At 41.0% G+C, this 27,312-nt stretch overlaps 1 protein-coding gene across 1 annotated transcript; it reads right to left on the reverse strand.

Annotated features, from left to right (window-relative positions):
• Window positions 1-2,547: 2,547 nt before the first annotated feature.
• Window positions 2,548-26,860, reverse strand: WFDC8 (WAP four-disulfide core domain 8). Its single transcript, XM_063702511.1, has 7 exons — window positions 26,798-26,860; window positions 13,480-13,589; window positions 10,242-10,382; window positions 7,095-7,262; window positions 4,532-4,672; window positions 3,419-3,561; window positions 2,548-3,008 (listed from the first exon to the last, which is right to left on the reverse strand). The coding sequence occupies exons 1-6, from the start codon at window positions 26,821-26,823 to the stop codon at window positions 3,422-3,424; spliced, it is 726 nt and encodes a 241-aa protein (XP_063558581.1). The 5' UTR covers window positions 26,824-26,860; the 3' UTR covers window positions 2,548-3,008; window positions 3,419-3,421.
• Window positions 26,861-27,312: the final 452 nt, after the last annotated feature.

Consider the following 27,312-nt stretch of genomic DNA (forward strand, 5'->3'; position numbering starts at 1 on the left):
CTTTCCTTTCCTCTTCTCTTCTCTTCTCCTTTCCTTTCCTTTCTTTTCTTTTCTCTTTTCTTTTCTTTTCTTTAAAACATTCTTGTTCTGTCATCCAGGCTGGAGTGCAGTGGCACAATCTCGGCTCACTGCAACCTCCACCTTCCCAGTTCAAGCAATTCGTGCCTCAGCCTCCCAAGTAGCTGGGATTATAGGCATGCACCACCATGCACCGCTAATTTTTGTATTTTTAGTAGAGATGAGGTATCGCCCTTGGCCAGGCTGGTCTCCACCTCCTGGCCTCAAGCAATTTGCCCACCTAAGCCTCCCAAAGTGTTGGGATTACAGGCATGAGCCACCGTGCCTGCCTAGAATTTCTAATGAACGAGTAAGACGTCCTAAGCAGTGCTGTTTCACTCATTTCATTTCCCATATTCTCACAAACTCAGCCCAGGAGAGAGTGAAAACTGGAATATCTAAGTGGAAGGGCTCTGAGGGATCATCAAGCCCTATTTCTCATTTTATAGATGGGAATCATAAGGCCCAGAGAAGTGAGGATGCTGACTAAATGTCACCCAGCAAGTGAGTGTCAGAAATAAGATTAAGAGGGAGCTGAGCATACAAGTTCTTGCCAGAGGACACCAGGGCATGTTTTGATGTTGGTGTGGATATAATATTTTCTTGTAGAGTTGAAGGTAGAGAGGAAGGGTGAGTCTAAAGGAATGAAGTAATGTCTTTAGTGGAGACAGAGGCTGAACACCCACAAAGTGAAAGTCAGTAAATTTCTTTTTTTTTTTTGAAATGGAGTCTCACTCTGTCGCCCAGGCTGGAGTGCAGTGGCGCAAACTTGGCTCACCAAAGTCAGTAAATTTCTAAATGGTACCCAGGGTCCCCAATTAAGGCTGCATTTTTTCATAAATTTTACTGAAAATAAATTAACTATCTTTCTGGTTGTTTCATTCCATTCTGTCTTGCCTAATTTTCAGGCCCATCCAAGCATCTCACTTTCCAAGCAGGTGAAATAAAATTTATGTCTTTGGGACTTGGGATAAATCATGGTTTTGGCCCCTTCTCTGCAATAATTTCTTGGAGAAGGCTGGGTAAGGACCCACCTGGGGTTTTGCCTCTCCTTTCTTCATCCTTTCTCATTGAGGGGCATGGTGACCTACCTCTGCCTCCAGGCCAGTTCTCTCCCAAGGAACAATCCTGTGCTCAGAACAGGGGACTCCAATGAGAACCAACAAGACCAGCCTCTACCTGGCACCTCCTGCTTTTTCATTAGCCCAAGATCTGTCACATGGACTGATTCTCTGTCACTGGCTTCCTATGTTGTTCCCTCTGCCTCTAACTCTATTACTAAGTTACATGTTTGCTCCCCCAAGTAAGCTCTGAACTCCGTTAAACAGGTCTGTGTCTAGAACGCAGTGCTTAAAACACGAATAGGCCCCAAATAAACACTCAGTACATCTTGCTGGAAGAGCAAGGTAGGTGGGGGGGATTGGTAGGTGTGTGAATAGGTAGGTAGCTATGTGGATGGATGGGTGGCTGGTAGAGTGCGATAAGTGGGAAGATGGTTGAGCAGGGAGAGGGATTAGTGAGGAAAGCATGTATATTTGGGTACATGAATGCAGGGATTATGGATGGGTGGATGATTGGGTGAATAAGTGGATTGGATTGAATATAAAGATGGATGGGGTAGTGATGGGATATGTGGGCCTATTGATGGAGGCTGTTTGAATGAAAGGTGGATGAGTGCATTGGTAGGGGGATGGAGGGAGTTAGGTACAGAAATGGTGAATATGTATTTTGATGGGTATGAAAGAGTGTGTGCATGTGTGTGTGTGCAGAGAAAGGGGGAAGAGAGAGGTCAATAATAGGAAGATGAATTAAAGGCTAGATGGGCAAGTGGGTCTGTAGAAGAAAGATGAGTAAGAAAAGTAAGTGGATAGACATATGGAGTAGGCAAATAGCTAAGTTGAAAAGTGTGTCAGTGGAAGGAAGGGAGGGATAGGTGAGTGGGGATTGGGTATTTGCATATGTGTTGAGTGAATGGATAGGTGAGTAAAGGGATTGAATGGTTAGTGAGTAAATGGGTGGAAACATGAATGTACAAATGAAAGCATTAACCAAAGTTAAAGATATAAAAGAATTATATAGAGAACAATTTATGCTACTCTAAAGTAATACATGTGAAAATATAGGAAAAATGGATCAATTTTACCAAAATACAAAAGACCAAAATTTGCAGAAGAGGAGGTAGAAAACCTGCAGACTATAAGACGAAATATTTAAAAATTACTAAAATATACCACTAGAAAGAACCTGACCTAGATGCTTTTGGAGCTGAATTTTGGTAGCCTTCAAAAAATGCTGAATTGCTATATTATGTAAAATATTTCAGAGCATAGAAAAAGTAGTTAGGTTTCCCAATTAGTTCCCATACTCATTTTTTGAAAGTAATATGACCCAAATAGAAAAAACAAATTTAAAAAGACCTATTTTTCTTTTGACTATAGATGTGAAAATTCAAACTATACTATTAGCTAAAAAGAACCAATAATATATTGATACAACAGTCTGCAATTAAGTTTATTAAGAATGCAAGGATGGCTCAAGAAAATTTAGTAATTTATTATGCCAACAAATTAGAAGAGAAAAATCATTATGTGACTGTATGCTTAAAAGGTATTTGATAAAATTCAGTAGTCATTTTCAGTAGTAGCTATAAATGGATAGGAAATAGGCTTAAAAAGGAAATAACTGGCCAGGCACAGTGGCTCCCACCTGTGATCCCAGCACTTTGGGAGGCTGAGGTGGGTGGATCACCTGAGGTCAGGAGTTTGCGACCAGCCTGGCCAACATGGTAAAACCCCATCTCTACTAAAAATACAAAAAATTAGCCAGGCATGATGGTGGGCACCTGTAATCCCAGCTACTTGGGAGGCTGAGGCAGGAGAATCACTTGAAGCCGGGAAGCAGAGGTTGCAGTGAGCCAAGATCGCGCCTGGGCAACAAGAGCAAAACTCCGTCTCAAAAAAAAAAAAAAAAAAAAAGAAAGAAAGAAAAGGAAAAAGAAAATAATTTAAGTGCAATAAAACTTATGTATTCCAAATTCAACAACAAATATCTTTTTATATTGCAGGAGCCATTGACTTTAAAATAAGGAACTAGACAAGGATGGATGCCATTGCCTTTATTTTCATTATCATTTTGGAGGTTCTACACAATACAAGAAGACAAGAAAATAAAGTCATGAAGTTGAAAAAAAGCCAAATATATCATCACTTTCAGATGATGGGATTATATATAAAATCAAAGTAACATGATTCAATATTGTGATACTTAAGATAATTTGGCAAGTTGGATACAAGACAAAACTGACAGCTCTTTATCATGCTACTCATAATTAATGATTTTGATGATAATATTTTCTACTTACTATTCAACGTCTGGGGTCCATACATTTCAGTCCACAATGTGAGCAGCACTTTTCCACCAATGGGCACTCCTCATCCTGCAGGCACTTGGGTTTATCAATCTTGGTACATAGCAAGGGCTTGCGTGGGCAGAAACCTTTTTTGACTTTATGGGGTAAAAGAAAACACTTGACCTTGAAATACTTGGTCATAATTTGAGACAAATTTGGGGAATCTTGGGAATCTCAAACAAGGTTTTATTCTGATTAAGCTTCTTACCTTTCCCCCTACAGTGACAATAGACTGGAGGAGGCAGAGTATCAACTTTCTATGACTAATAACTTGAGGAGCATCAAGAAAAGTCTTACCATCTCTGACTTGTACCATCTGATAGGATTCCTGTCTGCTCCTACAGAATTAATGGATCTGGGTTATATAACCCCAGAGTACCACTGGTGGCAGGAGTATTAGCACACAGAACCTTCTTGTTTTACAAATTGTAGGCATTGAGGAGTATTTAGAGGGAAATGAGTTGCCCAATGCCACATAGAAAGCCAGTAGAAAAGTTGAAGTAGGTTGAAAAGCCTTTGACTCCTGCCACCACACTATACTGAACCTTAGAACCTTAAAGCCACACCTGGACAATCCCTGGGACTACATGGGGGAGTAAACACCTGCCTTAGAGGAGGCAGGAAAGTTGGCTTCTATCCAACATCATTTGCTACTAATGTTTTCCCCAGCCCATCTTACAGGATATGAATATGATGTGCATGCTTTGAAGTTCTGTGCAGACATGAGGGCTTATTAGGAATACACCTCATGGTTATGAATTTTTTATGAATCGGTGAATATTGTCACCTTGCAAGTCATTGAGGAATGAGTCTCAGAAAAAATAAGTTTTCTTGGGGAAGAATAGAGAGCAATACTATGAATTACTGGCTTTGAAGAACAGCACAATAGTCTTCAGAGGTCAAGAGGTCAATATAACTTGTTGGGCATTAAAAGGGGTTCCCAAAGATCCTCAAAGATGAGCCCAAGGGGCATCCGAGGCTCAAGACACCCCCCACTCCATGGGGACAGCATGGCATCCTTGGCACATGCCCAATAGATTTGGGAGGTATATCCCCAATCCTTACCTGTCCAGGCCCTGGCACAAACAAAGCCACACCTGGATTCACAACATTTGTCTGTCTGGGGACAATCGATGTCACTGTGACATGAAGGTGGACACTCCTTACGTTCAGTGAAAGGGAAGAGTGGGCATTGTCCATCCTTAACTAAAATAAGAGCAGATGTGAGCTTCTTAAAACCCCACCCCCATCCCACCACCCTTCAAAGAGCCTTTCCTTCTCTTCAAAGCTAGTATCCCTTTCTGCAGCTTGGTTCACCCTACCCTATCCATCTCCAGTAGGCTGTGGAAGAATGAAATGTCTCATCATATCATGGGATATGGTAGAGAGCATGCTGGGCTTGGTGCCTTAAGCCCCATGGTAAAGTCCCAGTCCTGCTACTTAGTGAGTTTCCTTCTCTATAAAATGAGGATAATTATGTGAAATCTACACAAATCAGTGTAAGCCATTTTAGGGTATTTGGTTTTACTTACAATGAAATGGGGATCCATTACACTGTTCTCACTAGAGAAGTGATATGGCCTGACTTATGTTTTGAAAGGGTCATTGTGACTACTGTGTTAATAATAGATTGTAAGGAGGATAGAAGCAGGGAGACCTTTTAAGAGGCTGTTGGGGTAATCCAAGTAAGAAGATGGCTCCTCAGATCAGGGTGGCAGCTGCGGAGGTGGTAAGGTTTTACCAGATTTAGGATCTACTTCCAAGGTAGAACTAAAATTATTTCCTAACTTAATGGATGTTAATTGATAAAGAGAGGCATCAACTGTGATTGTGAAGTTTTTCAACCAAGATGAGAAGCATGGATAGAACCGGTTTGCGTTAGGGGAGTGATGGTAAGAGGTACTGGTTTATGTTTATGTTGAGCTTATTTTTCTTTTTTTTGAGATAGGGTTTCCCACTGTCACTCAACTAGGCCTCAATTTCCCCAGCTCAAGTGATCTTTGAGGAGGTGGGAATACCTCCTCAAGTGATCTTCCCAGCCTCCTGAGTAGCTGGGACCATAGGCGCGTGACACCATGCCTGTTTTTTTGCTGTTGTGTTTTTTTGTTTTTTGTTTTGTTGTTGTTGTTTGTAGAAATTGGGTCTCACTATGCTGCCTAGGCTGGTCTCAAACTCCTGGGCTCAAGTGATCCTCTTGCCTCAGCCTCCCAAAGTGCTGGGATTATAGGTGTAAGCTACTGTGCCTGGCCCGAGGTTCTGTTTAAGCAAGTTCAACATGAGATGTTTGTGAGGTCCAGGTGGAGATGTAGAGCAGATAGTGGAGTTTAGGAGTCAGATTAGGGCTGGAGACACAACTTTGTGGGTCATTAGGACATAGGTGGTATTTAAATCAATTATTTGGGGTTTTGTGCTTGTATGCTCTTGTCCTCATCTGACTGCAAATTCTACAAGGGCTTCCCCAGGTCAGGCTCAGGCTATGATGTGTTGAACTCTCAGAGGTATTATCAGGTTGCCTCTGAGTCTTAACCTAAATTTCCCACAAACCAGCCCAAGCCCATTTCCCTGGCCTCCTCTTCCTTGTCTTCCTGGGAGAGGAGACAAGGGTCTTGTCCACAGCACCATGATTCCTTAGAGCTTCCCATGAAGGGAAGCTTGTGGTCCTAGTTTCAAGTCAGGTCCCAGGATTGCCTTGGCCGTTCAGGCCCATGGGTCCATGGAATTAAAATTCCACCTCTACTCCTGACCAACTGTGGGTCCTCAGGCAACTAACTTCACCTCTCTGACTCTGTTCTCCCATCTGTAAAGTGGTAGTGATGGTACATTTTTCAGCTTGCCTCACAGAATCTGAGGTCAAAATTACAACGCTGCCTCATAAATCACACAGTTGTGAAGATCACTGGTCACCATCTCAATTGTTACCATTTAGTGAACCCACACCACGGGACCACCACTATATCAAGTCTTTGTGTTTTAAATCACATATAATCCTGCCAACAACTCAATGAGCTGTTTGCTGTGACTCCAGAATTACAGAAGAGGGAACTGAAATTCAAAGAAATGAAGAAAGCAGCAAGTGGGAAAAGTCAGATTTAAATTCAGGTCATTTGACTCCTAAGTTTGGTAGGACACTGTTTCCCAACATTGCTGGTGATGATCATTATACTAAGGAATGAATCCACAGCCTTCACCTTCACCCCACCCTACTCTCCACCTCCAGTGTGGACACTTACTCCATGGGATTCCAGAGCTGGCCTGTCTACACTTCATTCTTACGCAAATCCTCAGTATGATGCTCAACAGGTTACTATGATGAGGAAACACCTTCTTCCAAGCGGGCACACCTGGCTTTCGGGTCACATTGGCCAAGATCTATTAACATTTTCTATACGCTATCTCATTTTTTGGCAGAGCCACTCCATTAGGTAAATACTATTATTAACCTCATTCTATAGACAAGGAAACTGAAGCTTATAAAGGCAGGCAACTGGCCCAAGACCTCCCAGCCAGTGAATGACAGAGCTAAGTCTTGAACCAAGGAACTTTAACCTCAAATCCTGAGCCTATAACCTCACTGGTATACTATTTCTAGTTAAACTAGACCCTCAGATTTCCAGGATAGAGGTCTCACCAATTAACATGCAGGCCGTTCTGCAGGCATCCTCACTTAAGAAGTTGTTGGCATTCCCTTCGCAGCCCCTGTATTTGAAGGGTGTGCAGTGGTAATTTTTAAAGTCAAAATGCCAGCGCTGTGCCTCATGATTACAGTTTCCATGTCTCACAGGTAGCATGCAGGGTTCTGAGGTCAGGAAGTAAGGAAAGAAGGATATGAAGAGTAGAGATAAAAGAACAGCGTCAGTTCCCTAGCATTTCTCATAACTCCTGGTGTTATCACCCAAGTCATAAAAGGAGCCATGGCAGGGGAAAAAAAAAGGCATAGGTTCTGGTCCCAGTTCTACTACTAATAGTCTATGTTGTATGGCACCTCTGAGCATCACTCCTTCCTTGCAAAGAATATTACAAGGTGCATATAAGAATCTTGTACTTTGGAGCTGATCTTTCTTCTCCACTGTCCTGAGCTTTGGTAGGGCAAGACTTGTTCAGCAACTATTAGGTTGATGCAAAAGTAATTGTGGTTTTTGCATTGTTAAAATTTGCCATTTGATATTAGAATACATTCTTAAATAAATGTGGTTATATCATATATCTTTTAATGCACATTTCTTGCTTCCTGTACTTTTGCTAATGACTTATTATTTGCTGTTTATTTTATATTTATTTTAGACTATATAAATTATGTTAGACAAAAAGCAAATTCGAGTGATTTTCTCATTTGAGTTGAAAATGGGTCGTAAAGCAGCAGAGACAACTTGCAACATCAACAACACATTTAGCCCATGAACTGCTAAGAAATATACAGTGCAGTGGTGGTTCAAGAAGTTTTGCAAAGGAGACAAGGGCTTTGAAGATGAGGAGCATTGTGGCTGGCCATTGGAAGTTGACAATGACCAACAGAGAGCAACATCAAAGTTGATCCTCTTATAACTACATAAGAAGTTGCCGAAGAGCTCAACGTCAACCATTCTATGGTCATCCAGCATTTGAAGCAAATTGGAAAGGTGAAAAAGCTCGATAGGTGGGTGCCTCATGAACTGAGCAAAAATAAAAAAATATATATTGTTTTGAAGGGTCATCTCTTATTCTATGCAACAACAACAAACTATTTCTCAATCATATTGTGACGTGCAATGAAAAGTGGATTTTACACGACAACCAATGATGACCAGCTCAGTGGCTGGACCAAGAAGAAGCTCAAAAACACTTCCCAAAGCCAAACTTGCACCAAAAAAAGGTCATGGTCACTGTTTGGTGGTCTGCTGCTAGTCTGATCCACTATAACTTTCTGAATCCTGGCAAAACCATTACATCTGAGAAGTATGCTCAGCAAATCAATGAGATGCACTGAGAACTGCAGTGCCTGCAGCCAGCATTGGTCAACAGAAAGTGCCAACTGATCAACAGAAAGGGCCAATTCTTCTCTGCCACAACGCCCAACCACACGTCACACAACCAACACAAAAGTTGAATGAATTGGGCTACAAAGTTTTGCTTCATCCACCATGTTCACCTGACCTCTCGCCAACCGTCTACCACTTCTTCAAGCATCTCAACAACTTTTTGCAGGGAAAACACATCCACAAACAACAGGATGCAGAAAATGCTTTCCAAGAGTTCGTCAAATCCTGAAGCATGGATTTGTATGCTACAGCAATAAACAAACTTATTTCTCTTTGGTAAAAATGTGTTGATTGTAATGGTTCCTATTTTGATTAATAAAGATGTGTTTTGCTTTATTTTCTTTTGTTTTGTTTTGTTTTTTGAGGAGTCTCGCTGTGTCACCCAGGCCGCAGTGCAATGGTGTGATCTCAGCTCACTGCAACCTCTGCCTCCCGAGTTCAAGCAATTCTCCTGCCTCAGCCTCCTGAGTAGCCGGGATTACAGGCACCCGCCAACATGCCCAGCTAATTTTTGTATTTTTAGTAGAGACAAGGTTTCACTGTGTTGGTCAGGCTGGTGTCGAACTCCTGATATCAGGTGATCCGGCTGCCTTGGCCTCCCAAAGTGTTGGGATTACAGGTGTGAGCCACCGTGCCCAGCCAATAAAGATGTGTTTGAGCCTAGTTATAATGATTTAAAATTCACGGTCCAAAACCGCTATTACTTTTGCATCCAAAGTGCCTAACAAAGTGCCTAGTACCTAGAAGGAATGAAATACCAAGGAAGAAACAGCCCCTGATGTCTGAAAACTGATCTGACACTCCCAGCTAAGCCACATGGATTCTCTGTTGGACATTTAAAAAATCTCCTAGAACATCTGTATCAACCAACGTCACTCTGAGATCATGATGAAGTGAGACAAAAACAAGATCACCGTGAAACCTGCAAAATACCAAACACCCGCCCCCCTCTAAGCTAACGAGAGTGACTTATGCTTCTCTACCAATCAATCACAGCTTTATCCTCAGTCTATTCTGTATTCTGTATTGTTAAGATTCCCCGGGATAGCCAGTCATAGAATTGCCCCCGCTTTCTGACAGCACCCAATCTAGAGAAAACTCTCACTTCTTTAGACCCTCCCCCGAATTACCCAATCAAAGCCCAAATCCTATAATAGATTCTTTCTACCAGCTTCTTACTGAAATGCCTCATACTTGTCTAGGGTGAATCTTTTCCCTCACTTCAATAAGTAATAAACCCAATTTGTTCAACTACAGGTGTATTCTGGTGGTCTTTGTTCAAAGGGCATTAACAACAGATATTTGTTGAATGAATAAATGTATGAGTGAGTGAATAAATGAATCTTTTTAAAAAACACACAGTTCCCCGCACATATTAGATAGATGCCCAATACATTGAGTTACCAGAAAACCTCCTTGAAGATCAAAGAGCCTGAAAAACAATGCCAGCATTTAAGCTGACTGAGGTTTCATTTTGTCACAGTGCCATAACAGTCTCTTGAACAGAGTGCGCATGCAACAAGTATTAGTTATTTGTGAATGATTGAATGTTGGACCCAAGAAGACCAGCATCAATATTATGGTGATTGATGGTCACCATGCCTAGACTTATGACTTGTACTTGAGGGTTAGGCATTGAATAACAGAATGAGAAAAGCACAGGCCCTGGGCCCTTGTCCTGCCATCCAAGGGAATCCCTCAGCCAGTTTTGGACACAGCAAAAAGTGGGGAACCTCTGTCCTCAGCCTGGACATCGCTACCTTGAAAGGGATCCATGCACTTCTTCTGACAGGCAAAAAAGCAGCACTTCTGGTATTCCTTGCAGTCAAAATCTGTGTTGCATGAGTCCGGAAGTTCAGTGGTACAGGTGAGCCTCTCTTTGGGACATAACCCTGGTTTGTCTGCAAGAAAGAAATGTCCAAACTCACATTCTTTTGGAATTTCAGCTCTTTTTCTCCTATGGCAAAGGTGTGTAGTGAAATTCTCTCAGCCCTATCCTCTACCTTCAATTCTTAGTTCTTGCTCTGCTTATATTCAGGGGCTAGTTCTGTTTCTCAGCACTCAGATTCATTCAAATGGATCTGAATCAGGAATTTGTGTCCAAGAAGAACTGAAGGAGAAGAATGTTGGATACCAGGGAAAGGGGTTAGAAAGGGACCAAGGCCCTTTCCCTAAATTCAAAAGATTTTCTCTCTTCTTGAAACCTAATATTTTAATGCTTAATTCCTTTGTCTCCAGTTGATAAAAGAAATTAGTAAAGACTGGTGGGAACATCATGGAAGTAGAGGTCAGGAGGGCTGATCTGACCCTTGACTCCTGGTAAACTCAAGACCAATCTGAACTCATTGTATGATTTTTAATTTACCTCTAAGGAGTAAGAAACAGTGGAGTGGAAGAAGCATTGTAGTCAGGCAGATCTGGCTCGGGAGCCTGGCTCCAACACTAACCAACTAAATAATCTTGGGAAAGTATTTCCCTTCGTCTGAGTTATATTTTCCATCTTTAAAATGAGAATGACAATTCCTGCCTTACAGGTTGATTATAAGAGTTAAATGGGGTGATGTCTATAATGCCTGGGGTAAGACCTTGGCAGATATGGCGTTGCTTTCTACCTTTTTTTATTTTTTTTTTTTTACTAAAAACTAGAAGAGGCAAGGGGAAAAAAACTACAGCACCTAGTGTTTCCAGTCAGTCTCCCATCCAAGTACTAACCAGGTCTGATCCTGCTTACCTTTTGAGATCAGACAAGATCAGGCATTTTCAGGGTGGTATGGCCATGCTTCCTTCCTTTTTAAGGCTAGACATGGCTTCCTGATTTCAGTGCTTGTGGTAGGTAGAATCTAAAGTTGCACCCTCAAGATTCCCATCCTCTGATTATTGAATCAAACACTAATCTAGGCAATGCTGTGAAGGGATTTTGCAGAAAAATTAAAGACCCAAGTTAGTTGACTTTAAGATTAGAGATTATCTCTAATTTTAAGGTCTAATCTCTGGCCCAGACCTAGTCAATTAGGTCCTTGAAAAGCAGAGTTTTCTTCTGGTTGGTAGAGAAGAATTGATTAGAGAGATTCAAATGATGAGAAGGATCCAACATGCTATTCGTAGCTTTGAAGATGGTTGAGGCCAAGTGCCAAGGCATAAGGGTGGCATCTAGAAGTGACAGCCAGTAAAGGAGCCTCAGTCCTACAACTCCAAGGAAATGACTCTGCTACAACCAGCGAGCTTGGGAGAGGACACTGCATCCCAAATGAGAACTACAGCCCTGGCTGACATTTCAATCTCGGCCTGGTAAGACCCGGAGCAAAGAACCCAGATGCACAATGCCAGACTTCTGACCCACAGATAATTTGTTACGTAGCAAAGGATAGCTCATACAGCACTTAATGTGTCTCCATGATTGAGCATCCCTCCAGTGGAATCTGGCCAGAGAGGCATGATCCTTTCAGATACTACTGAGTCTTGGAACTGTAGAACTTTGGAATGGAAAGAACTCTATTTATCATTGGTACCAAACTTCTGATTTCATAGATCAAAAGAAATGAGGTCAGATAGGATAATACAATGCATTAGGGGCAAGTCTGGGACTTACAATCCAGGACTCACTTCAGGAGCCCCACATCTTCCCTGAGGACTGGCCACTGAGACTTTGAGTACTTTCCAACAATACTTCTTGTCATTAATGACCCCCTCCAGGAATGGACTGAAGCTAAGAAGAGTATGTGGTTCCTAATCTGGAGTGTACATCAAAATCATCTACGCATCTTTCAGAAAATAAAGACTCTAGGCTGAATCAGAATCTCTAGAAAGTGCATCCTTGGGACTCCACTTTTTAAAAAGAACCCCAGGTGGTCCTAAAGCAGGCAGTGGGCACCAGGAGGTAGGCTGTTACTTGGGAACCATTGTTCTAGGTTTAGGCAGAGACAGAGTACGGCAAATCAAACTGGGTTTGAGTCGTTGTAGCTCCTTTCCCCATTGTCAGCTTTAACTCTCACTTATTAATAAAAACCCTCCTCCGTTTCTTGTTGGCTCTTCTTAACCACTTACTTGTGTGTATAAGCACACCTCATGGGTTTCTCTGCATCTACTGGGGATGCTTCCCAGAGATCTGGTCTCAGCTGTCTTCTGACATTACTTGACACATACTTCCTGGGTAATCCCACTCGTTCCCACGATCCCAACTATGATTCCCATCTCTTCCTCCAGACTCTTCCTCTATTCCAAACTAAAGACTTTTATTTCAACCTGCCTGGGAAAAACACCATCTGGGCATCTCAGAAGCACCTCTGTTCCAACATATTTAAAACAGAACTATTATCTTCTTATGCCCAAGCACTACCTTACTTTCTATTCCGCATCTTGACGTTTGGCATCAACAGGTCCAGTCTGTTATTAGAATCCAGAGATTCACTCCTTCCTCTCCGCCACCCCAGTATCCCATCAGTCATGGACTTGGGTCAATTCTGTCTCCTAAACCTCTCTCCAAACCCTGTCTCCTGCCTCTCTTTACTACCACTCCCTCAGATCAGCACCTGATCTCACCCCTTGTCTCTTCTCAACTACTGCAGCAGCCTCCTCACTGGTCCTCTCCCCTCAGGCTCATGCCTAGTGACTCATTAATTAAAAAACAATTAAACTTGCATGTTTGTGTGTGTGTGTGTGTGTGTACAGTGGGAATGAATGTGATCACCCAAGAATTATGTGTTGAGTGATATCATAAGACAGATGAGACCAGATCTCTGGGGATCATCCCTAGTAGATGCAAACTATATATATAGTCTCTTTCCATATATAAAAATATGGAAAAGTTAGGGAAATAATTTGGGGGGAGCAAGTAAGGAAAGTATGTGGAGGGCCAGGGTCGTGAGCAGGGGTAGCTTTCTGTGGCCCCAAATCCACAGCAGAGGGGGCCTCATCTGACACTGGCACTGGCCTCATGTCTAACCCTCATCCCCAAGAATGCTTTCTAAGGAAGAATGTCTGCAGCTTTTTTGAACTCACGTTTGATCTTCTTGGTCAGCATTGCAGAAGTCCACTCCAAAGCAAGGGAGAGAAGCAGCAGGAAAGCTACATTCCTCCAGGAGAAAGTGCGGCTATGGAGAGGAAGGTGCCTGTATGGATGAGAAGAGAGGTGGGAGTTAAGCACAATCCAGAGAGAGACACAAAGTGTGTGCAGGGGAACCTTAGAGATGATCCACCAGGTCCCTTTAGTTCACAGGTAAGACGACTGACACCAGCATGGAGAAGGGGTCTGTCTGAGGTCAGATGGTGAGTTAGGTTGTGTCTAAGACATTCTGTTTCAGGACCCTGACCAATCCCCATACCCTGCCATGGTGCCGTACCTTGTGCTACACAGACACTTGCCTATTGTCTTGTTCCTGGGTAAGAGGCCACACTTGAATGATCACAAGGATTTATTTGGAACAGTTGCAGAGCTGGTTTGCCCACAGTCACTCCAGGGGCAACCCCAGACACTAGTGAGCATCTTTTCTTTGCTCCACTGATGACAGAAATGGATGGTATGAGATTTCCCAGGGGGCCTGGGCACACTGTACTGGATCTTGGTGCACCAGAAGCAAGAACAATCTCAGATGACCTTGGGTTAACAGAGAAATTCCTTTTATTCCTTCTGTTACTATCCAAGCCTAGGATCTTATGATACTCCCAGACAACCAGATGAACAGATGAGCTTCCCCCGCCTTCTCAAGCCCCCATTTCCCATATGTGTCTTCATGATCCTTATGTATTTTTTATTTTAAGGTGTGAAAAACTAATAATCCTTTACTGTATTAACTCTTAGAGTGCATGCACTTCAAAAATGCAAGAGGTGGGTAGAGGGAGAAAGAGGAAGCAAGAGACAGAGAAAACATCTTTATGCCAAAATACACATCTGTACTGGTGGAACTTCCAATACTGAGAAAGCTAGGAAGGTATCTTGGAATAGAGTATCTTCCAGAGTTCCTGAAGCCATACCATGTGGCTGCCTAAAAGTAAAGACTTGTGACAATTTATCTCCCCAAACTTTTTTGTTGGGGGAGTTCTAATCATGTATCCTCTTCAAATTTTACAATAGTGCCTGTACTCTCTGGTCATGGAAATTATGACCCCAAACATAGTGATCTTGATTTTGGGCCTCACTCAATCCCTTATAACAGCATATCTTGGATCCTCAATTTCCTCATCTGGAAAATGGGAATAATACAATTAACCTGGAAGCTTTGTTGTCATTGTGAGGATTAAGATGAGATAGCGTGAAGATTTAATGAAGTGGTATGGAGTGGTAGGAAACGTAGCATTCATAGTTAGACCTGAGTTCACATCCTGAATCCACCACTTATCGGCTGTGTGGCCTGGGTTCAGTCACTTCACTTCACTGAGCCTCAATTTGTCATAAAGGAAACAATAATAACACCTACCTCACAGACATGAGAATTACTTGAACTATTTTTGTAAAGCATGACAAGTGGCTTGTAAATCAGTGTTTATTGTATTTTAGCCAGTTAACAAATAATGAATGGCAATAGTGAATGCCAACAAATGTTCCTATTACCATTTTAGCTTTTGAGTTCCCTAGTTAGAGACTGTGTAAATCATTCCTTTAGTTCCCCTAAAAGATTAGCCAAAAGGCCCTCTGGTGCTTTAAATTTTTATTATCAAGTCACTCTATGGGTTTGAAATTTTACCCTCTAACCTGAAAACATCTATTAACCCAGTCTTGAGAATCAGTTAATCAGATTAGCCTGCAGTCAGTCAGAAGAAAGCAGATCTCGTGGGATGGAGGCAGGGGAGAAACACAGATTAATAGAATTGCCAAACATAATAGAGGATGTCCATTTATAATTTTAGCATAAGTATATCCCATGCAATATAAGGAACTTAGTTCTACTAAAAAATTATTTGATGTTTATCTGACATTCAAATTTAATTGGTCATCCTCTATTTTTATTTTCTAAATCTGGCAACTTTGACACAGAATGAATCCATTTTGGTTGGACTGGGGTTTGTTTGGGCAAGAGACTACAAAACACAGGTCTTATAGGTAACAAATGAGCATAATTGCAAGAGTTGCTCAGTGGGGGCTCTGAAGAACTAGGACAGACCTGGAATACTAGGACAGACCTGGAATACACGGACACAAATGTGCTATATAAATAACACACTAGGTTCTGGGCACGGTGGCTCATGTTTGTAATCTCAGCACTTTGAGAGGCCAAGACAGGAGGATCACTTGAGCCCAGGAGTTCAAGACCCACCTGGGCATGGGCTGGGCACGGTGGCTCACACCTGTAATCCCAGCACTTTGGGAGGCCCAGGTGGGCAGATTATGAGGTCAGGAGATTGAGACCATCCTGGCTAACACGGTGAAATCCCGTCTATACTAAACAAAATACAAAAAATTAACCGGGCGTGGTGGCGGGCGCCTGTAGTCCCAGCTATTCGGGAGGCTGAGGCAGGAGAATGGCGTGAACCCGGGAGGCAGAGCTTTTTATCTCCCTTTTCATAGAGGTCAATTCAACATCCTGGCTCTGTATTTGCTGAGTATATGTCTTCTCCATCTGTTTCATATGGCCTTCAGCTTTCCTGAAATTGTATTCTTGATAGAGACACACCTGATGTAATGTCTAGAAGGCCAGTACTTGGGAGCTAATGCCCAACACTATCTCCAGTCACAATCCAGCCAATACCATAGCTTTATATTCCTGAATTCAATGCGGACCATATCTAGCCTTCCGGAAAGTGTACTGTTGCAGGCAGGACAGATAGCAGGTGAACCACAAAAGTCACCACTGCCATGCTGATCACAGAAGATGTGAGAGCAGATGGTGACCCATGCATAACCAGAGAGTTCAATGTGACACTCTCCATAATTACAAAACAACATGTCTTCACACAAAGACATAATAGGATAGTGAGGTCTCCAGATGCTGAAAATAGTCCATGAAAGAAATATGCAGTCATCATCCATTGTACATCTAGAATTTACAGCACTGAAGAGGTCCAGACTGAAACAGTAAGACTCAGATCTGGTTTTGGCCTTGAAATTTTACTTCTCGGGTATCAGATGAATCCAGCTTCTATGTAGGTATCAAGTTGAACTACAGGATCTATCAGCTACTTAGCATCATCTCTTTATAGTCCCATCAGCCTTTAACTCTTCCTTTACTGAGAATTTCCAAATCCAATCCCACTTGATTTTCAGGGGGTCTGCAGATGACCTTTCACAGGGCCACTTCTGGCCTGGCACACAGGGTGCTAAAGACCCAGGTCTTCCCTCTTCAGTGGATTTCATCTTCGACCTGCCCTCCTTCTCCCTTTAGGAGAAGGAGGGTTAAAATAATTTTTGATTATGAGTATCATGTGATATTTGGCAACTTACTAGAAGTTCGAAGAACCAAATGTCATACTTAAAACTTTTTGTCCCTGTACACTTACATATTAAAAGATGAATTCCTATAGACTGTATTTATCAATAAAATTGTGTTTCTCAATTTTTACAATATGTTTATTTACATGTTCATTATTATTATATCATTGAAATCACAAATGGATTTTAAAAATTAATCCATAAGAAAAAATTTGATTCCTGGAGTCTCATGGTCACAGTAAATAATTTAAATTTTAATTTATGCATATGTTTTTAATTGCATAGCAGTAGGAAAATAGCATGAATGGCATTGCCTAGGTTGTCTTTCAGGATTTTTATAGTTTTGGGTTTAAAATTTAAGTCTTTAATCCATCTTGAGTTAATTTTTGTAAATTGTGTAATGAAGGGGTCCAGTTTCAGTCTTCTGCATATGGATAGCCAGTTATCCCAGCACCATTTATTGAATAGGGAGTCCTTTCGCCTTCACAATAGCAAAGACATAGAATTGACCTAAATGTCCATCAATGGTAGACTGGATAAAGAAAATGTGATACATATACACAGTGGAATACTATGCAGCCATGAAAAAGAATGAGATCATGTCCTTTGCAGAAACATGGTGGAGCTGGAAGCCATCATCCTTAGCAAACTAATGCGGGAACAGAAAACCAAATACCGCATGTTCTCACTTATAAGGGGGAGCTAAATGATGAGAACACATGGAGACATAGAAGGGAACAACAGACATTGGGGCCTATGGGAGGGTGGAGGGTAGGAGGAAGGAGAGGATCAGGAAAAATAACTAATGAGTACTAGGCTTAATACATGGGTGTCAAAACAATCTGTACAACAAACCCCCATGGCACAAGTTTACCTATACAACAAGTCTGCACACGTACCCATGAACTTAAAAGTTAAATTAAAAAAGAAAAATGGCATGAATAAAAGACTTCTGAGCATAAGACTATATTCCATTATACTGAAAGTCTGTGGGGTAAGAGGAATGAAAATATGAGTTCAATGAAAAAAATTAATGTTTTAAATTTTCTAACTGTTAAAGAATTGCTTTTCATATATTTTAAATAGATGCTTGTGGGTATCAAATTAGTATGATATTTCTACCCCAGTGATTATATATATTGTAAAAAGTTATGTAGCAGTTTAAAAAATTAATATTTACATGTTCACATAATGCATTGAGATTCATTTATGTTGTGTGTTGTTCTTTTTTATTGCTGAATTTTGTCCATTCTATGGCTATACAACAGGTTCATCCTTTCTCTAGTTCATGGAAATTTGGGTTATTTCCAGTTTGGGGCAATTATGAATAAAGCCCATACAAACATTTGTATAGAGGTATTTTTATGAACCTAAGTTTTCATTTCTCTTAAATAAATACCAGGAAGTGGTATTGCCGGGTTATGTGACCAGTGTATGTTTGTAAGAAACTGCCAAACTCTTTCCAAAGTCACAGTATCATTTTGCATTTTCATTAGTAATGCATGCACTACTCTCCTAAGTGTTCCACTTGCTCCACATACCTGTTAGCCTTTGGTATTGTAAATGCTTTTATTTTAGTCGTTCTAATAGATGTGCAGTGGTAAGACTGCATGCTATTTGGAGAAATGAAAGTAATTAGCCTACATTTGTGGAACTCTAAGAATCTAAGCCACTTCAAATGTTGGTGGGAAGATTTTTCGTATTTTCCAACTTCTCCTAGGACAGCTTTCAAACCCAGTTGGTTCCTTGGTTTCTGAGCCTGCTTGGGTAGGAGTTTCTCCAGAGCCCCATCATTGAACCTACTTTAAAAAAAAGTCTTCATAATTTCCATACCTTATTGTCCTTAAATCGTTAATTTTAAGTTTAATATTATTCCTTTTTTATTTTCCATGTCTGATTCTCTGCCTACAATCTTTTTGTTTTCATTAGATTTTATTTGCCTTTCTTTTTCCAACTTGAAATGGATCATTGGTCAATTTCATCCATTTCTCATTTCCTATAATTTACTTTCATTTTTATTTTTAATTCGAGACATACCTCTTTCATCACTGCTTTCATTGCACTTTAAGAAATTTATTTTAATTGACTAATAATAATTATTTATATTTATGTGCTACAATTTAATGTTTTGATGTATGTACACATTGCGGAATGGTTATATCAGGGTAATTAACACATCCATCACCTCAGATACTTATCATTTTTTAAATTAGAACATTTCTGTAGCAATTCTGAAATGTACAATACATTGTTAACTACAGTCACCATGCTATGCAATAGATCTCAGAGACTTCTTTCCTTTGTCTAACTGAAACTTTATCCCCTTAACCGACATCTTCCCTTTCCCCATACACTCCACCCTGACCCCTGGCAACGGCCTCTGATAACCACCATCTACTCTCTACTTCTACAAGTTCAACTTTTTAGATTCCACATGTAAGTGAGACATGCAATATTTGTCTTTCTCTGCCTGGCTTGTTTCACTTAGTATAATGTTCTTCATCTTCATCCATGTTGTTGCAAATGACAGAATTTCCTTCTTTTTAAAGGCTGAATAGTAGTTCATTGTGTATATATACCACTTTTTTACCCATTTATCCATTGCTGAACACTTAGGTTGATTCCATATCTGGGCTATTGTGAGTAATGCTGCAATGAACATAGCAGTGCCAATATCTCTTCAACATACTGATTTCATTTCTTTTGGATATATACCCAAATATGGGATTGCTGGATTATGCAGTAATTCTACTTTTAGTATTTTTGAGGAAGCTCCACACTATTCTTCATAATGGCTGTACTAATTTATACTCCCACCAACAGTGTTCAAGAATTCCCTTTTCAGCCAGGCGCGGTGGCTCACACCTGTAATCCCAGCACTTTGGGAGGCCGAGGCGGGCGGATCTCATCAGGAGATTGAGACCATCCTGGCTAACGCAGTGAAACACCGTCTCTACTAAAAATACAAAAAATTAGCCGGGCGTGGTGGCGGGTGCCTGTAGTCCCAGCTACTCGGGAGGCTGAGGGAGGAGAATGGCGTGAACCCAGGAGGTGGAGCTTGCAGTGAGCCGAGATCGTGCCACTGCACTCCAGCCTGGGCGACAGAGTGAGACTCCATCTCAAAAAAAAAAAAAAAAAAAAAAAAAAAAGAATTCCCTTTTCTCCACATCCTCATCAACACTTGTTATGTTTAATCTTTTTGATAACAGACATTCTAACAGGCATGAGGTGATACCTCATTGTGATTTTAATTTGCATTTCCCTGTTGATTAATGATGTTGAGCATTTTCTCATAAACCTATTGGCTATTTGAATGCCTTATTTATTTATTTATTTATTTATTTACTAACTTATTTATTTATTTTTAAGACAGTCATGCTCTGTCACCCAGGCTGGAGTGCAGTGGTGTGATCTTGGCACACTGCAACCTTTGCCTCCCAGGTTCAAGCAATTCTCGTGCCTCAGCCTCCCGAGTAGCTGGAACTACAGGCATGCGCCATCATGCCCAGCTAATTTTTGTGGTTTTAGTGGAGACAGGGTTTCACCATGTTGGCCAGGCTGGTCTTGAACTCCTGGCCTCAACTGATCTTCCTGCCTTGGCCTCCCAAAGTGTTGGGATTACAGGCATAAGCCACCGTGCCCAGCCTTTGTATGCCTTCTTTTAAGAAATGTCTATTCAAGTCCTTTGCCCATTTTTAAATTGAGTTGTTTTCTTACTATCAAGTAGATGGAGTGCTGTATATATTTTGAATATTAACCCCTCATTATAGTATGGTTTGCAAATATTTTCTCTCACTCTATGAGTTGTCTCTTGACTCTGTTGATTATTTTCTTTGCTGCGCAAACGCTTTGTAATTTAATGTAATCTCACTTGTTTTGTTTTACTTCTGTTTCTTGTGATTTTAGCGTCATATCCAAGAAATAATTGCCCATACCCATGTAATGGAGCTTTCCCCCTATGTTTTCTTCTCAGAGTTTTATAGTTTCAGCCATTGCAGTTAGATCTTTTGTCCATTTTGAGTTGATTTTTTAAAAATATATGCATATTTTGTATTTCAATAGCTTTTGGGGCACAAATGGTTTTTGGTTACATGAATAGATTGTATAGTGGTGAAGTCTGAGATTTTAGTGCACCAGTCCCCAAGTAGTGTACATTGTACCCAATATGTAGTTTGTTTTATCCCTCTCTGCCCTCCTACATTCCGCCCTTCTGAGTCTCCAAAGTCCATCATACCACCTGTATACCTTTGCATACCCATAGGTTAACTCAACTTATAAGCAAAAACATATGGTATTTGGTTTTCCATTCTTGAGTTTCTTCACTTAGAATAATGGCCTCCAGCTCCATCCAAGTTGCTGCAAAAGACATTATTTCATTATTTTTTATGGCTGAGTAGTATTCCATGGTGTATATATACCACGTTTTCTTTATCCATTGAGTTGATTTTTTTGCATGGTGTGCAATAAGGGTTCAATTTTATTTTTCTACATGTGGATTTCCAGCTTTCCATTTATCAGAGACAGTCTCCATTGTGTGTTCTTGGCACCTTTATGAAAAATCAGTTAACCATAAATGTATAGATTTATTTCTGGGCTTTCTATTCAGTTCCATTGGTCAATGTATCTGTTTCTATGTCAGTACCATGCTGTTTTGATTGCTACAGCTTTGTAGTATATTTAAAATCAGTTAGTGTGATGCCTCCAGCTGTGTTCTTTTTGTTCAAGATTGCTTGAGATTCTTGGGGTCTTTTGTGACTCCATACAAATTTTAGGATTTTTTAAATTTCTATAAGAAATGCATTTGGAATTTTGGTAGGGATTGTGAAGTTATACACTAACAAGTGGAATAACCTGGAAGAAATTGAGAAATTCCTAGAAGCATATAATCAACCAAAACTGAATCATGAAGAAACAGAAAAACTAAATAGATCAACAAGTAAGAAGATTTAATTGGTAATTAAAAGTCTCTTATCGAAGAAAAATCTAGGATCTGATGGCTTCATGACTTCCTTCTACCAAACATTTAAAGAACTAATGCTAATCCTCCTCAAATGCTTCCAAAAAATTGAAGTGGAGGGAATTCTTTCAAACTCATTTTATGAGGCCAGCATTATTCTAATACCAAAGCCATGCAAAGACACTACAAGAAAAGAAAATTACAGGCCAATATCCATGATGTACACAGAGGCAAAAATTCTCAAAAAAAAAAAAAGATCAGCAAATTGTATTCAACAGTACATTAAAAGGATCATTCACAGCCAAGCATGCTGGGTCACACCTGTAATCCCAGCAATTTGGGAGGCCAAGGAGGGCAGATCACTTGAGGCTAGGCGTTCGAGACCAGCCTGGCCAACAGGGCAAAACCCTGAATCTACTAAAAATACAAAAAAAATTAGCCAGGCATGGTGACACATCCCCATAATCCCAGCTACGTGAGAGGCTGAGGCACAAGAATTACTTGAACCTGGGTGGCAGAGGTTGCAGTGAACCAAGATCGTGCCACTGCACTCTAGCCTGAGTGACAAAGCGAGACTCTGTCTCAAAATAAAAGAAAAAAATAGTATCATTCACCATGATCAAGTGGGATTTATCCCTTGGATGCAAGGATGGTTCAACATATTCAAAGCAATCAATGTGGTACACCATCTTAACAGAATTAGTGATATAAATATGATCATCTCAGTAGATGCAGAAAATGCATTTGACAAAATTCAACATTTTTATGATAAAAAATCTCAACAAATTAGGTATAGAAGGAATGTACATCAACACAATAAAGGCCAGATATGACAAGCCCACAGCTCTTATACCCAACAGTGAAAAGCTGAGTTTTTTCTCTGAGATCAGGAACAAGACAAGAATGCCAATTTTTACCACTTTTAATCGACATAGTACTGAAAGTCCTGGCCAGAGCAATTAGCAAGAAAAATAAATAAAATTCATCCAAATAGGAAAGAAAGCGACGAAATTGCCTCTGTTTACTTATGACATGATCCTATATATAGAAAACCCTAAAGACTCCACACCAAAAAAACTGTTAGAACTGATAAAGCAATTTATTAAACTTTCAGGATACAAAATCAACATACAAAAATCGGCGTCATTTCTATACACTAACAACAAACTACCTGAAAAACAAATTAAAACAATCCCATTTACAATAGCATAAAAAATACTTAGGAGTAAATTTAACAAAGGATATGAAAGATCTGTACACTGAAAACTACAAAATATTAGTGAAAGAAATTGGAGAAGACATAAATAAATGAAAAGATATTTCATGTTCATATTTCATATGGATTAGAAGAATTAATATTGTTAAAATGCCCATACCACCCAGAACCTATCTTTTTGCCCAGCTTCCCCAAATAGCAGAGGTTGCACTTTGCAGAAAACTGAGCAGCATTTTGCAATTGAAAGGTCTACAGATGGCCAGGAGCTGGGGGAACAGTGTGAATTCCCAGGTTACAATATTTAGGAACTACAGGTAAGGGCCCACTATGACTCTATTACATCTCACTACCCTCTAGTTCTCCCCAGTTAGGCGCTTGCCCAGCCCCAGGCCCTGTTTCCATGGCTGAGAGCTCCTAGCTCACACCCCTCCTCATCCCCATAGCATAGCATGTTCTGTTGCAAGGCTACTCAACCAGATATGTGCCTCTAGCCTCAGTTACTAGGAAGCAGACCTTGAGGAGGACAACTAGCTCCATAAGTCACTTTAATACACCTTGCCCTAAGTTCAGGCTGAGTAAGTAAGTAAATTAGTAAGCCTCGTCCAAAGATATTTTCTTCTAAATGCTGCCTAGTCAGATATCTACATTCTGATACCGGTGAAGGATTGTCTCTAAATATTGAGTACAGAACACTCCGTATATATCTCCATATTGTGCTGCTAAAATATTTTAAATCTTTTACATTTTTTGTCCTTTTGATCTGTCAATGATTGAGAAAGGTGTGTCAAGGGCCCTCAATACAGCCATAGATTTCTCAATTTATGCCTATAATGATGCCAATGTTTGCTTTAATATATCCTGATTTGATTGGTTTAGGTAAATACAAATGTATTCCTGGTGAACTGAGTCTTTTACCATTATCTAGCAAGCCATCCTTTATCCTTAAAGATAAAACTTCGTCTTAGAGTTTTCTTTTTTTTTTTTTTCAGACAGTCTCCCACTGTCTTTCTCCCAGGCTTGAGTGCAGTGGCGCGATCTTGGCTCACTCCAACCTCCCTCTCCTGGGTTCAAATGATTCTTGTGCCTCAGCCTCCCAAGTAGCTGGGATTATAGGCATGTGCCACCACACCTGTAATTTTTGTAATTTTAGTAGAGACGGGGTCTTTCCATGTTGCCTAGGCTGGTCTTGAACTCCTGGCCTCAAGCAATCTGCCTGCCTCGGCCTCCCAAAGTGTTGGGATTACAGGCATGAGCCAATGTGCCCAGCCTTAGAGTTTTCTATTGCCTAATATTAATCAAACTATACTTTCTCTTCTTTGTTTGCATTTGCCTGGTCTTTTTTCCATTCTTTTGCGTTCAACCATTCTACTTATGTTTTAAGTTTATCCTTCAAATAGTGTAAATCTACATTGTAAAAATCCAGTCCAGCAATTATTACCTATTAATTGACATTTATGGGCACTAATGACATATTTGGATTCATTTCTACAATTTTATTACAAGTTATCTACTCTCAGTCCTCATTATTCAGATTCTGTACTTGCAAATTTGCCTACTTGCTGAAATTTATTTATTACCCCAAAATCAATACTCATGATGCTTTTGTGGTCATTCAGGGATATGTGCAGAATGGCAAAAAATTTGAGTCACCCAACGTACACATTCCCAGCTGAAGTCAAACAAGGCAACGCTCTGCTTGTTTAAGCTCTTCTACTACTATAAACAAGCTTCCTTTTTGCAGTCTATTTAGTGTCACATTTTTCACATTTTTGTGCTTTTTGTTGGTGAGTTTGCTGTTTAAAATGGCTGCCAAGAATTACTAAAGTGCTGTCAAGTGTCCTAAGAGCAAGAGGCCTGCAATGTGCCTTACAAAGAAATTACTTGTGTCAGATAAGCTTGGTTCAGGCATGAGTTACAGGGCTTTCAGCCACAATTCAATGTTAATAAACAATAATATATATTACATAAGGTGTCTTTTTTTTTTTTTTTTGAGATGGAGTCTCTGTCACCAGGCTAGAGTACAGTAGTGCGATCTCGGCTCGCTGCAACCTCCGCCTTCTGGGTTCAAGTGATTCTCCTGCATCAGACTCCCGAGTAGCTGGGATTACGGGCACCCGCCACCACGTCCTGCTAATTTTTTGTATTTTTAGTAGAGATGAGGTTTCACTGTGTTGGCCAGGATGGTCTCAATCTCCTGACCTAGTGATCCGCCTGCCTCAGCCTCCCAAAGTGCTGGGATTACAGGCATGAGCCACCGCTCCTGGCCTATATACATGTTTAAAAAATAAAGACAGGGCGAGCGCGGTGGCTCACGCCTGTAATCCCAGCACTTTGGGAGGCTGAGGCAGGCAGATCACCTGTGGTCAGGAGTTCAAGACTAGCCTGGCCAACACGGTGAAACCCTGTCTCTACTAAAAATACAAAAATTAGCCTGGCGTGGTGGTGCACACCTGTAGTCCCAACTACTCAGGAGGCTAAGGCAGGAGGATCCCTTGAACCCGGAAGGTGGAGGTTGCAGAGAGCCGAGATCACACCACTATGCTCCAGCCTGGGGGACAGAGAGAGATTCCCTCTCAAACAAAACAAAAAAAATAAAAATAAATAAAAATAAATAAATAAATTATGTAGAGTTTTATTTAATAATTAACCACACAGATTAAAAAATAGAAAGTAGCCAGCTTCCCAGAAGTCTTCTGTGTGCACCTTCTAATTACCATCTCTATCATGTGTCTTCAGACAGAAGCACATATAAAAACAAGGTTATGTATTGATCAAATGATGAAAATGTGTGGTCAGAGGCTTGCATTTTCCCTAGGAGCAATGGCTCAGTATTTGCTAATCTGGTGTTCACAGTGACTTTACAGAACATAACTACCCCCAAGTAATGGGAATCAACTGTATTTTTATTACTTTGGTGTACAAAGAACTTTGAGCTCTCCATGGCTTGCCACAACAAAAGACTTCCTAGGCAAATTGTCTACTGCTTTGTTCCAAGTGGGGGCTCTACTCGAGGCTGTGGGACCAAGACAAAAGAAGCAGCCTCTATGTGGATTAGGCCCCTTCTCCTGGCAGAAAGAAAGCACAAAGGAGCTGGCAGAAACTCACAGTGCAAAACTCACAATGCATATGCTCATACTCCAATAGGCAAAGCACAGCCAACAGCAAACCCAAAGTCAATGAGACAGAAATGTGTCTTCCTTCCACGGGCCGTTCTGAAATTGCAAGGTAATGGGCAGGAGTGTCCTCTTAAAGGAAAGATGGAATGAATAGTTGTGAATAATAATATAACCTATCACTATTACTCCTGTTTTAATTTTTTGAAAATGTTTAGATACATATTATATGCTTGTTTAATTTAAAATATCAAACTTTACCTTGCTCAGGCTCTGCCCCTCCACACTGGGCCACTCAAAGATGCCCAACTTACCCTACTTGGGCTCCAACAGCCATATCAGGTTGCATTTGAGACCAGCCTGGCCAACATGGTGAAACCCCGTCTCTACTAAAAATGCAAAACTTAGCCGGGCGTGGTGGCGAACACCTGTAGTCCCAGCTACTACGGAGGCTAAGGCAGGAGAATCGCTGGATGCATTGATGCCCTCTTCACCCTGCTTAGGCTCTGATTCCTGACACAAGACAGCCCTGTTCTGTGGAACCCCTCCTCACTATGCTTGGCCCAACTCCCCACAGCCGACCACCCTAACTTCTATGTATCTTCCTCATCATCTTGGGCTCTGACCCTCCATGTCTGGCTGCCCACCCCCAGAGACACCCTCCTCACCCTCCTTCAGTTCGGACAGTCCACATCAGGCCTCTTCCCTATGGAGACAGCTTCCTCACTTTGCTCCAGCTCTAAGGCTCCTCCCTCATCTGTTCCCCTGCCTGGACACTCTGCTCACCCCACTCAGGCTCTCATTCTATGCCAGTCTGCCCCTCTAGCCCCAGGGGGATGCCTTTCTCAACATGGGCAGGCTGGTCTCCATGCTATGCTGCTTCTTGCCTCTTCAGTGGGCATTCTCATCTACCCCTGGCTCCAGCACACCATGCCAGCAGCCCTCCTACAGAGACACCCTCCTTGACCTGTTCCAGCTCTGATGCCCACACGGAGCCAGCCGTGGCTCCCTTCCCCTTGGGGCAAACGCCTACCTTGCTCTGCCCTATCTAATGGCTTTAGGACTGACTAGTTCAGTTAGTAAAGAAAAGGAGACAAAACAAGGAAGAGCTACTTTTCCTTTTTGTAAAAATATGTATTGTGAAAAACACCACAAAAATAAAAATATGCATGAAACATTAATG

Source organism: Gorilla gorilla, chromosome 21 (assembly GCF_029281585.2).
Source record: "Gorilla gorilla gorilla isolate KB3781 chromosome 21, NHGRI_mGorGor1-v2.1_pri, whole genome shotgun sequence".
Classification (NCBI taxonomy): Eukaryota; Metazoa; Chordata; class Mammalia; order Primates; family Hominidae; genus Gorilla; species Gorilla gorilla.

Coding starts and splice junctions, on each gene's coding strand:
- WFDC8 (XM_063702511.1), bottom strand. CDS start 26,823: ATGTGGACTGTCCGAACTGAAGGAGG. Junction 10,383..13,479: donor GCTGACCAAGAAGATCAAAC/GTGAGTTCAAAA, acceptor TCTTTCTTGCAG/ACAAACCAGGGTTATGTCCC. Junction 3,562..4,531: donor TTGTGCCAGGGCCTGGACAG/GTAAGGATTGGG, acceptor TACCCCATAAAG/TCAAAAAAGGTTTCTGCCCA.